Source organism: Somniosus microcephalus, chromosome 3 (assembly GCF_052327205.1).
Source record: "Somniosus microcephalus isolate GS21.2 chromosome 3, FLI_Smic_1.0, whole genome shotgun sequence".
NCBI lineage: Eukaryota > Metazoa > Chordata > Chondrichthyes > Squaliformes > Somniosidae > Somniosus > Somniosus microcephalus.
Genome location: NC_140989.1, coordinates 366,784,049 through 366,796,824, shown reverse-complemented (window position 1 = coordinate 366,796,824; position 12,776 = coordinate 366,784,049). Strand labels below are relative to the sequence as shown.

Sequence of the window (12,776 nt, the reverse complement as noted above, 5' to 3'; positions counted from 1 at the left end):
TCGCGTGTAACGAGCACCAGCTCAGATCCACAGTGCGATCTCGGGTCACCAATTCTGATTGGACATATTCCTGGAGCTTTCATCACATGACCTCCAACTGCACCCCCGCCCCCCCACACTCCCGCCATTGGTCACCCAACACGTCCCATCCTCGCGGAGCCCCGCCCCCACACTCCCGCCATTGGTCCCCAACACGTCCCATCCTCGCGGTGCCCCGCCATTGGTCACCCAACACGACCATCCTCGCGGTGCCCCGCTCCCCACACTCCCGCCATTGGTCACCCAACACGTCCCATCCTCGCGGTGCCCCGCCCCCCACACTCCCGCCATTGGTCACCCAACACGCGATCCTCACGGTGCCCCGCCCCACACTCCCGCCATTGGTCACCCAACACGTCCCATCCTCGCGGAGCCCTGCCCCCCACACTCCCGCCATTGGTCGCCCAACACGTCCCATCCTCGCGGTGCCCCGCCCCCCCCACACTCCCGCCATTGGTCACCCAACACGTCCCAACCTCGCGATGCCCCGCCCCCCCACACTCCCGCCATTGGTCGCCCAACACGTCCCATCCTCGCGGTGCCCCGCCCCCCCACACTCCCGCCATTGGTCGCCCAACACGTCCCATCCTCGCGGTGCCCCGCCCCCCCACACTCCCGCCATTGGTCACCCAACACGTCCCAACCTCGCGCCATCCCCTGCCCTCCCACGGCCAATCGGACACCAGACAGACTCTTCATTACCCGATTGGGTGATTCTTGACTCTTGGTCGAACAGCCATTTTTTCCGCCCCCACCCCCCACCCGCCCCGTCTCCAATATTTTTATAACCGATAAGCAAAAGTGTTCAAAGAAAATGAAACCAAAAGCCTAATTTTTCTTTCAATGCCCTGAAGTTTTTTCTCACTGGGTTTGCTCGAGCAGTGTCGGGAGGTTGATCTTCAACTCATGGAAACTCCAGGCCAATCCAGGCTAAATTGTGACCACATATAGAATCATGGAACCATAGACCAGTGCAGCACAGAAGGAGGCCATTCGGCCCATCGAGTCTGCACCAGCTCTTTTGAACAGCAAGCCATTCAGTCCCACTCCCCCGCTCTTTCCCCATATCCCTGCAATTTTTTCTCCTTCAAGTATTTATCCAATTCCCTTTTGAAGGCTGCTATTGAATCTGGATCCACCGCCCTATCAGACAGCACGTTCCAAATCCTAACCACTCGTTGCATAAAAACGTTTTTCCTCATGTCGCCTCTGGTTCTTTTGCCAATCTGTGCCCTCTGGTTATTGACCCTTCAGCCATGAGTCAACCCTTCACTCAAAGCAGACTTTTGTTGAACTGTGTATTGTTATTGAAGCCGTCACTATGGAAACGTAACATTTTTCAATCGAATTAAAGACCATTGTTCTTGCAGGGGGACGCTGGTGATCAAGGATTGATGGGATTTCCAGGCTTCGTGGGCCCAAAAGTACGTAGAGGGAAAAAAAATGGGCGAATTAACACAGAGAAAGCCTACAGATTAATACCTCGTTGCTCGGAAAGATTCTTGGAGCACTTGCTAACATTCCTCTTCTGAGAAACTGCTGCTGATCTAACTTGTGCAGCCATTTCGTGAGCTTCGGACAAGTGTATTCTGAAAGCCGTTTCTATTGCCCTACTTATGTTATCATTGTTTAAGATGTACTGGGGTGAATTTTAACTGCTGCCCATCTCAGGCCTAAAAAACGAGTAGCCGGCCCTTAAAAATCTCGGCGGGCAGAAGAGGGGGTGGGGGCGGGGTGGGGGGGGTGGAAGGGGGGGAGGGGAAGGGGCAACCCAGCCACCCCATTGATCCCCAAATCTCACCCTGTGCAGTGTTCAGGTGGTCCTGTAACTGGCGACACAGTCTAAGGATAAGGGGTAGGCCATTTAGGACAGAGATGAGGAGGAATTTCTTCACCCAGAGAGTGGTGAACCTGTGGAATTCTCTACCACAGAAGGCGGTGGAGGCCAATTCATTAAATATATTCAAGAAGGAGTTAGATATATTTCTTAAGGCTAAAGGGATCAAGGGATTTGGGGGAGAAGGCAGGGACAGGGTACTGAATTTGGATGATCAGCCATGATCGCATTGAAAGGCGGAGCAGGCTCGAGGGGCCGAATGGCCTACTCCTGCTCCTATCTTCTATGTTTCTATGGGTGAGCAATGTCTGCCCCCTTTCCTGATTTCTGATTTAAATCGAGGGTCGGGCAGGTGGTGGGAGCCCCCCGATTGCAATTTTCGGGTACACGTGTGACCCACCCCTTTTCGTACCAGGCAGTGGGCGGACTAACAAAGCGGTCGTTGAACCCCCTAACCTTCTGATTCAGAGGTGGCGGCGGGTGTAAACTAACCCAGACTCAATTCCACAATGTGACCAAGAGTTGCCAACTCTGGCCGGGCGTATTCCTGGAGATTTCGGCGCGTGACCTCTCACCGCCCCCCCCCCCCCCACACGCTCTCCCGCCATTGGTCGCCCGGCACGCCCATCCGTGTCTGGATGAGTGCAGTTCCAACAACACTCAAGAAGCTCGACACCATCCAGGACAAAGCAGCCCACTTGATTGGCACCCCATCCACCACCTTAAACATTCACTCCCTCCACCACCGGCGCACCATGGCTGCAGTGTGTACCATCTACAAGATGCACTGCAGCAACTCACCAAGGCTGCTTCAGCAGCACCTCCCAAACCCACGACCTCTACCACCTAGAAGGACAAGGGCAGCAGGCGCATGGGAACACCACCACCTCCAAGTTCCCCTCCAAGTCACACACCATCCTGACTTGGAAATATATCGGCTGTTCCTTCATCATCGCTGGGTCAAAAACCTGGAACTCCGTCCCTAACACAAACAGAGAGATGTTTGCAATGGCATAAGCTTTGCATTCAAGACTTACATAGAAACATAGAAGATAGGAGTAGGAGTAGGCCATTCGGCCCCTCGAGCCTGTTCTGCCATTCAATGAGATCATGGCTGATCATTCAAACTCAGTACCCTGTCCCTGCCTTCTCCCCATAATATACTGATTGTGAAAGTGATTCCTCTACACTCAACATGATGCTTTCACCCTTGAGAAGCGTCAGTGCATCAGTGTTCCCTTTTTCCACGACCCACATGTCCTGGGGGTCACCATTGACCAGAAACTTTACTGGACCAGCCACATAAATACTCTGGCTACAAGAGCAGGTCAGAGGCTGGGTATTCTGCGGTGAGTGTCTCACCTCCTGACTCCCCAAAGCCTTTCCACCACCTACAAGACACAAGTAAGGAGTGTAATGGAATACTCTCCACTTGCCTGGATGAGTGCAGCTCCAACAACACTCAAGAAGCTCGACACCATCCAGGACAAAGCAGCCCGCTTGATTGGCACCCCATCCACCACCTTAAACACTCACTCCCTCCACCACCGCGCTGGCGGCCACTCTACAGAAAATGCCCAAGGATTTCTTTGGGAGAGTTTCTGACGGGTCAGCAGGAGCACCACCTCCATGGCTCCGCAATAAAAAATACTACGGGTTGTTGCTAGACCGGACTTGAACCCACGTCCCCCCCCCACCACCCCCCCCTCCCCCGGCTCAAGTGAGGGAGCTGAACAGTTTCCTGCACTCCCGCAACCCGTCTGCTCAGCACCTGCTGCTCACCACCGACAGTTAGATGAGGTCCATACCCGGAAGTGGTTCAGGGCCTCTCCCACATGCCTCGTTTCCGGGCAGATGTCTGAAGGCCCCCTGCTTGTGTCCGCACTGTAGATTTTAGAAACGTTTGGCAACGTCAGGCTGGTTCAGCAGGGGGCTGGACCTGAAGGTAGTGTCATATTGTCGGGGCGGGGGGTGTGGTGGGGTGGGGGCGCGGTGGGGCAGTAAAGAGGGAGCTCTAAACTGCACCTGGCCCCGGGAGAGTTTGAATCGTGACCCTGGAGGCAAAGAGGACAAAAGAATCTTCAATCCCAGCAACCAATGCCTCTTCCCTTAATCGACACATAACTTGTTCTGACACGTTTAAGAAAAAGATGGAGAAAAATTAAATCATAGAAAAAGATCGACCTGGTGCAAATGTTAATAGCAGTGCTTGGCTTCGGATCTTGCGGGGCTGATGACGGTGCAGCGTACGCCATCCTAAGTCCTCAGAATGGCCCCACAAGGTTTCCGCAGGCACTGTGGAACTTGCGATCTGTCAAATTTCTCCTTAAAATATATTTTTTTTATTCATTTATGGGATGGGGGTGTCACAGGCAAGGCCGACATTTATTGCCCATCCTTAGTTGCCCTTGAGAAGGTGGTGGTGAGCCGCCTTCTTGAACCGCTGCAGTCCGTGTGGTGAAGATGCTCCCACAGTGCTGTTAGGGAGGGAGTTCCAGGATTTTGATCCAGTGACGATGAAGGAACAGCCGATATATTTCCAAGTCCGGGTGGTGTGTGACTTGGAGGGGAACTTGGAGGTGGTGGTGTTCCCGTGCGCCTGCTGCCCTTGTCCTTCTAGGTGGAAGAGGTCGCGGGTTTGGGAGATGCTGCCAAAGAAGCCTTGGCGAGTTGCTGCAGTGCATCTTGTAGATGGTACACACTGCAGCCACGGTGCGCTGGTGGTGGAGGGAGTGAATGTTTAAGGTGGTGGATGGGGTGCCAATCAAGCGGGCTGCTTTGTCCTGGATGGTGTCGAGCTTCTTGAGTGTTGTTGGAGCTGCACTCATCCAGGCAAGTGGAGAGTATTCCATCACACTCCTTACTTGTGCCTTGTAGATGGTGGAAAGGCTTTGGGGAGTCAGGAGGTGAGACAGTCGCCGCAGAATACCTAGCCTCTGACCTGCTCTTGTAGCCACAGTATTTATGTGATCGGCCGCATGCGCCCCAAAAACACTGTCGGTGGTGCAGAGTTGGGCTGTCTGCCCCAACTACTGCCCACGAAACCCTTACCGCCTGGTAAAAGCAGGCCTAGGGCCTGTTTTTTTTATCTGCGGAAGAGTTAAAATAAATGTTAAATTAACATTTTTTAAATGATTAAAACCTACAAAAACATTTTAAATTAGTTCATGTGAATTTTGGGCCGGATTTTAAAGATTTTCTTTTTTTTTAATTAAATGCGTAATCAATGGGACTTTTAATCAATTTTGAACATGGGCATATATTTAATGAATTGGCCTCCACTGCCTTCTGTGGCAGAGAATTCCACAGGTTCACCACTCTCTGGGTGAAGAATTTCCTCCTCATTTCTATCCTAAATGGCTTACCCCTTATCCTTAGACTGTGACCCCTGGTTCTGGACTCCCCGACCATCAGGAACATCCTTCCTGCATCTAGTCTGCCTAGTCCTATTAGAATTTTATAAGTTTCAATGAGATCCCCTCTCATTCTTCTAAACTCCAGCGAGTATAAGCCCAATCGACCCAATCTCTCCTCATACGTCATTCCTGCCATCCCAGGTATCAGTCTGGTGAATCTTCGCTGCACTCCCTCCATGGTAAGAACATCCTTCCTCAGATAAGGCAACCAAAACTGCACACAATACTCAAGGTGCGGTCTCACCAAGGCCCTGTACAACTGCAGCAAGACATCCTTGTTCCTGTACTTAACCCCAGGCCCCGTGGGCCTTCACTCGGGCGTACGCCTGGGAGCCCGGGCCCCGTGGGCCTTCACTCGGGCCTACGCCTGCGTCCCTGGGACCAGTGGGCCTTCACTCGGGAGTACGCCTGCATCCCTGGGACCCATGGGCCTTCACTCGGGCCTACGCCTGGGGGCCCGGGACCCCGTGGGCCTTCACTCGGGCCTACGCCTGGGACCCGTGGGCCTTCACCCGGGCCTACGCCTGGGAGCCTGAGACCCGTGGGCCTTCACTCGGGCAAACGTCTGCGTCCCAGGGACCTGTGGGCCTTCACTCGGGCCTACGCCTGGGGGCCTGGGACCCATGGGCCCTCACTCGGGCGTACACCTGGCGGCCCAGGACCCGTGGGCCTTCACTCGGGCCTTCGCCTGGGGGCCCGGGACCCATGGGCCTTCACTTGGGCCTACGCCTGCGTCCCTGGGACCCGTGGGCCTTCACTTGGGCGTACGCCTGGGGCCTGGGACCCGTGGGCCTTCACTCGGGCCTACGCCTGGGGGCCCGGGACCCATGGGCCTTCACTCGGGCCTACGCCTGGGAGCCTGGGACACGTGGGCCTTCACTCGGGCCTACACCTGGGGGCCCGGGACCCGTGGGCCTTCACTCGGGCCTACACCTGGGGGCCCGGGACCCGTGGGCCTTCACTCGGGCCTACGCCTGGGAGCCTGGGACCCGTGGGCATTCACTCGGGCCTACACCTGGGGGCCCGGGACCCGTGGGCCTTCACTCGGGCCTACGCCTGGGAGCCTGGGACCCGTGGGCCTTCACTCGGGCCTACACCTGGGAGCCTGGGACCTGTGGGCCTTCACTCGGGCCTACACCTGGGAGCTCAGGACCTGAAGCCCCAGAGACACCATTTTTTTCGGGTCGGAGGCATGTTCCGCGAGGTACGCCGCCGACCGCAAATTTCGGGCCAATATTTTAAAATGTGGTGATTAATTGTTTGTACGGCAATGAAAGGCGAATAAAGTTTATGTCAGTTGGTCAGTGTTGTGTTTTGCTTTGCTAGGGTCCAATTGGAGATATTGGTTATAAAGGAATTCCAGGCCCAAAAGGCCCGATTGGATTTTTCGTAAGTAAACATATTTATCTTATTTTATGAAGTTTAGAACGTTGGTGCCAGGACTGGTCTGCGGCACAGCTGGTTCCGGAGATTTTATATTGTTAGTGTGCCTTCGGTGGTAGACTTGTGGTATTCCCACCGCCAACAGCATCCATCCGTATAGACATGGGAAACGCTACCGCCAGGGACAACCAGAATCCAACTTTCTTGGAGTCCAGAGTAACCATCAACGATGCACAAACTTTGAGGGCAATTTTCACCCCCACAGGGCATGTGCAGGGCTTAAAAATGAATAAAATAGGCTACCTGACCCCAACCCGACCTCAACCTGACCCCAACCCGACCTCAACCTGACCCCAACCCAACTTCAACCTGACCCCGACCTGACCTCAACCTGACCCCAACCCAACTTCAACCTGACCCCAATCCAACCTCGACCTGACCTCAACCCGATCTCAACCTGATCTCAACCTGACCCTGACCTCAACCTGACCGCAACTTGACCTCAATCTGACCTCAACCTGACCCCGACCTCAACCTGACCTCAACCTGACCCCGACCCAACCTCAACCTGACCCCCGACCCGACCTCAACCTGACCCCCAACCTTAACCTGACCCCCAACCCGACCTCAACCTTACCCCAACCTCAACCTGACCACAACCCAACCTCAACCTGACCCCCAACCCGACCTCAACCTGACCCCAACCTTAACCTGACCCCCAACCCAACTTCAACCTGACCCCAACCCAACCTCAATCTGACCCCAACCCAACCTCAATCTGACCCCAACCCGACCTCAACCTGACCCCAACCTCAATCTGACCCCAACCCGACCTCAACCTGACCCGACCTCAACCTGACCTCAACCTGACCCTGACCCCAACCTCGACCTGACCTCAACCTGACCCCGACCCGATCTCAACCTGATCCCAATCCGACCTCAACCTGACCCCGACCTCAACCTGACCCCAACTCGACCTCAATCTGACCCCGACCCGATCTCAACCTGACCCCGACCCCGACCCGATCTCAACCCGACCCCGACCCGACCTCAACCTGACCCCAACCCGACCTCAACCTGACCCCGGCCTGACCTCAACCTGACCCGACCCAACCTCAACCTGACCCCCGTCCCGACCTCAACCTGACCCCAACCCGACCTCAACCTGACCCCGACCCGATCTCAACCTGACCCCAACCCGACCTCAACCTGACCCCAACTCGACACCAACTCACCTACGTCTGGTTTTAACATAGACAGGTCAGTAGACGGGTGACCAATCCACTCTCAGGAGGCGGGTCGGTCACTGAAATCTTTTAAGGAGGCTGCGAGCCTCCATTTTAACGTAACTTTTATTTTTAACACCTCAGGGAAACCCGGCAGCTGAAGGGAGGTGAGAAGGGCTGGATGGGACAGGTAACAGTGCTTTTCCAGCACTGATTACGGGCCAGGAGGAGCAGGAGTGCTACCCCCTGCGGCCCAACAAGTTACCCAGTAAACCGCACCCCCCCTCCTACCGCCCAACCACCATCGCTCCGAGCCCCCATCCCGATGATTGACCTCCCAAGGACCGAGCCCCAATAAAGCTTCTGATGACCCCCATGACCCTCTGATCACTGACGCCCCCATTCGCTGACCCTCCTGATGATGACCGAAACAGCCCCCCTGCCGATGACTGACACCCCCCGCGATCACCAACAGCCCCCAATCACTGACCCCCCCGCGGATCACCGAAACCCCCCCGATCGCCGACCTTCCCACCTCCCAACCCCAGCGATGACCCCCATCTGATGATGTCAGTCCTGGGATGAGAGGGCTGTCCTATGATGAGAGGTTGTGTAGAATGGGCCTATACTCTCTGGAGTTTAGAAGAATGAGAGGTGATCTCATTGAAACATACAAAATTCTTACAGGCTTGACAGGGTAGATGCAGGGAGGATGTTTCCCCCTGGCTGGAGAGTCTAGAACCAGGGGTCACAGTCTCAGAATAAGGGGTCGGCCATTTAGGACTGAGATGAGGAGAAATTTCTTCACTCAGCGGGTGGTGAATCTTTGGAATTCTCTGCCCCAGAGGGCTGTGGAGGCTCTCAATGAGTATATTTAAGGCAGAGACCGATAGACTTTTGGGCACTAAGGGAATCAAGGGATATGAGGCTCGGGCGGGAAAGTGGAGTTGAGGTCGATGATCAGCCATGATCTTATTGAATGGCGGAGCAGGCTCGAGGGGCCGTAATGCCAACTCCTGCTCCTATTTCTTATGTAAGTCCATTCGCAGTGCCTTCATGTAACTCTTGTTGACTCATTTGGAAGCGTTCTTGGAACTAGTTGCTTGTCCGCTGTCTCGGTTTCAAATTGATGCAAGGAGATGTGAAACCAGAGAAAGAAACTTGCTGAAATGGGGACGTGGAGAGGAAAACCAACGCCGTTAAACCATTTTTAGGTATTTCTTCAAGTTGGAAATTCAGTTATCCAAGAATTCTATTGTTAGCTCAAAGGGAAACTAATTACAATCCAGCTTGGAAAGTATGAATGTTGACGTAAGAAAACTCACTAAGCATTAGTTCCTGGTTCCTAAAACATCCTGAGCAAGCTGGGCCCACGCCTGAGTATTTATACTCCTTGGATGGCGCCACCAGTTGGCCGCCCAGTGTTATTTCATGAGTCATTTCTTCATGAATGATAAGATTCATGATATTTGTCGAATGTTCTTCCTGCTCGGCTATTGATTTCAATTTTTATGGGGTTTTTTTTTCACGAAAAGGGAAATTCTGGACCAGTTGGACCCGCTGGGATCATCGGCCCCGCTGGGAAACCTGTAAGTACAGCATACCTGGCTCCTTTATAACAAACACCTTCGACCGCAAACCACTGATGCTGACCCACCCATCACCCTTGCCAGGCTAATCAAAAAACAGGATATTCCCGCCGTCAATCTTCCCCGTGAGCCGCGCTTTGCTCCGCGCGACCTGTTTCTTTTAATGCGCGGCCCCTTTAAAATTTCAGTATTTACACCGTAAAAGCCCGTGAACGGCCTGCGTGGGACCGTTCAGTATACCGTGCGGCCCCGCGCGAGCGCACGCGCGCACCTTAGTGGGATCGTTGTCTGCCGTACTGGTCGTACGGATAATTCCGGCCCGTATACGAATAATTATCAATTGCGCTCTCTGAAGTAATTTTACACGGCTTTTTTTTTTATTTTAAAAAGTTGTGTGTAAAATAAATACTTTGTTAAATGGGCGGCTGCTGTCCGACAATTTGTCCCAAAAGTGCACAAAGGATTATGGGTAGGTCACAAGCCTAAATTTCCCCTGAGGGAGGCCATTCAGCCCACTGAAGCTCACTCAGCTCGAAAGAAACTAAAGCATCCAATTGTTCCTCAGACAGCGCAGCTCTCTCTGGGATTCCCCTTTGTGTCTTGCTCGCTGACTTACATTGACTCCCGGTCCGGCAACGCCTCGATTCTAAAATTCGCATCCTTCTTTTCAAATCCCTCCATGGCCTCCTCGCCCCCCTCCTCCCTATCTCTGTAACCTCCTCCAGCCCCACAACCACCCCCGAGATCTCTGCGCTCCTCCAATTCTGAGCTCTTGCTCATCCCCCGATTTTCTTCGCTCCACCATTGGTGGCCGTGCCTTCAGCTGCCTGGGCCCCAAGCTCTGGAATTCCCTCCCTAAACCTCTCCGCCTCTCTCTCCTCCTTTAAGACGCTCCTTAAAACCAACCTCTTTCACCAAGCTTTTGGTCACCTGCCCTAATATCTCCTTATGTGGCTCAGTGTCAAATTTTGATTGATAATCGCTCCTGTGAAGCGCCTTGGGACGTTTTACTACATTAAAGGTGCTATATAAATGCAAGTAGTTGTCATTGAGACTCTCAACCCATCAAACGGCGAATGTCTAATCTACTGTGCCAGTGAAAAGGCAACACCTTAAATACTGAACGGGGAAAAAATCTGCAGGGCTGTGGAGAAAGAGCAGGGGGAGTGGGACTGATTGGAGAGCTCTTTCAAAGAGTCGGCACAGGCACGATGGGCCGAATGGCCTCCTCCTGTGCTGTCTGATACTATGACATCTGAGCCAATGAACCTCCTTAGCATCTAACTGATTTTACCACCAAGTCCTCCATATGTAATTATTTTCCAATTTATAAGTGTAATTTTCTCTTTCTTCCTAGGGTCCAAAAGGGGTAAAAGGAACCAGAGGGGAAATGGTAAGGCCTTTTAATAAATAAACAGTTGTTATGCCACTGTACTTTCTTCAACTGTGTGTGCGTGTATGTCTGTGTGTATATGCGTGTGCATATGTGTCCGTTCTGAGGGAATGCTGCACTGTCGGAGGGTCAGTACTGACGGAGTCTTGCACTGTCAGAGGGGCAGTACTGACAGAGCGCTGCACTGTCGGAGGGGCAATACTGAGGGAGCGCTGCACTGTCGGAGGGGCAGTACTGAGGGAGCGCTGCACTGTCGGAGGGGCAGTACTGAGGGAGCGCTGCACTGTCGGAGGGGCAGTACTGAGGAAGCGCTGCACTGTCGGAGGGGCAGTACTGAGGGAGCGCTGCACTGTCGGAGGGGCAGTACTGAGGGAGCGCTGCACTGTCGGAGGGGCAGTACTGAGGAAGCGCTGCACTGTCGGAGGGGCAGTACTGAGGGAGTGCTGCACTGTCGGAGGGGCAGTACTGAGGGAGCGCTGCACTGTCGGAGGGGCAATACTGAGGGAGCGCTGCACTGTCGGAGGGGCAGTACTGAGGGAGCGCTGCACTGTCGGAGGGGCAGTACTGAGGAAGCGCTGCACTGTCGGAGGGGAAGTACTGAGGGAGTGCTGCACTGTCGGAGTGGCAGTACTGAGGGAGTGCTGCACTGTCGGAGGGGCAGTACTGAGGGAGTGCTGCACTGTCGGAGGGGCAGTACTGAGGGAGTGCTGCACTGTCGGAGGGGCAGTACTGAGGGAGCGCTGCACTGTCGGAGGGGCAGTACTGAGGAAGCGCTGCACTGTCGGAGGGGAAGTACTGAGGGAGTGCTGCACTGTCGGAGTGGCAGTACTGAGGGAGTGCTGCACTGTCGGAGGGGCAGTACTGAGGGAGTGCTGCACTGTCGGAGGGGCAGTACTGAGGGAGTGCTGCACTGTCGGAGGGGCAGTACTGAGGGAGCGCTGCACTGTCGGAGGTGCCGTCTATTGGATGAGACGTTAAACCGAGGCCCCGTCTGGTCTCTCAGGTGCACGTAAAGGATCCCACGGCGCAATTTCAAAGAAGGGCAGGGGAGTTCTCCCTGGTGTCCTGACCAATATTTATCCCTCTATCAACATCACTAAAAACAGTTTATCTGGTCATTATCACATTGCTGTTTGTGGGAGCTTGCTGTCTGCAAATTGGTTGCCATGTTTCCTACATTACAACAATGATGACACTTTAAAAACGGGAACGGTAGCACAATGGTTACTTTATGGGCTAATAACCCAGAGACATGAATTCAAATCCCACCACAGCAGCTGGGGAATTTAAATTCAGTTAATTAAATAAATCTCAAATAAAAAATCTAGTATCAATAATGGTGACCATGAAACTATCGGATTGTCGTAAAAACCCAGCTGGGAAGGAAATTTGCCGTCCTTACCCGGTTTGGCCTATATGTGACTCCAGACCCACAGCAATGTGGTTGACTATTAACTGCCCTCTGAAATGGCCTAGCAAGCAACTCAGTTGTAACAAACCGCTACAAATAAGAATAAAACTGGACGGACCACCCGGCATCGATCTCGGCACCGGCTACGGACACAGCAACGGCACACCCAGCCCAGTCGACCCTGCAAAGGCCTCCTCACCAACATCTGGGGACTTGTGCCAAAATTGGGAGAGCTGTCCCACAGACTAGTCAAGGAACAGCCTGACATAGTCATACTCACAGAATCATACCTTTCAGCTAATGTCCCAGACTCCTCCATCACCATCCCTGGGTATGTTCTGTCCCACCAGCAGTGGTACACAGTTGGGAAGGAGTGGCCCTGGCAGTCCTCAACATTGACTCCGGACCCCATGAAGTCTCATGACTTCAGGTCAAGCATGGGCAAGGAAACCTCCTGCTGATTACCACCTACCACCCTCCCT

At 53.7% G+C, this 12,776-nt stretch overlaps 1 protein-coding gene across 1 annotated transcript in view; it reads left to right on the top strand.

Moving 5' to 3' along the window:
• The window catches only part of col24a1 (collagen type XXIV alpha 1), a 677,579-nt gene that overhangs the window by 616,728 nt on the left and 48,075 nt on the right, over window positions 1–12,776 (top strand). The window contains exons 50-53 of the mRNA XM_085983549.1: window positions 1,410–1,463; window positions 6,619–6,681; window positions 9,437–9,490; window positions 10,848–10,883. Coding sequence (XP_085839675.1) covers window positions 1,410–1,463; window positions 6,619–6,681; window positions 9,437–9,490; window positions 10,848–10,883 — 207 coding nt within the window. The remainder of the gene's footprint in view (window positions 1–1,409; window positions 1,464–6,618; window positions 6,682–9,436; window positions 9,491–10,847; window positions 10,884–12,776) is intronic.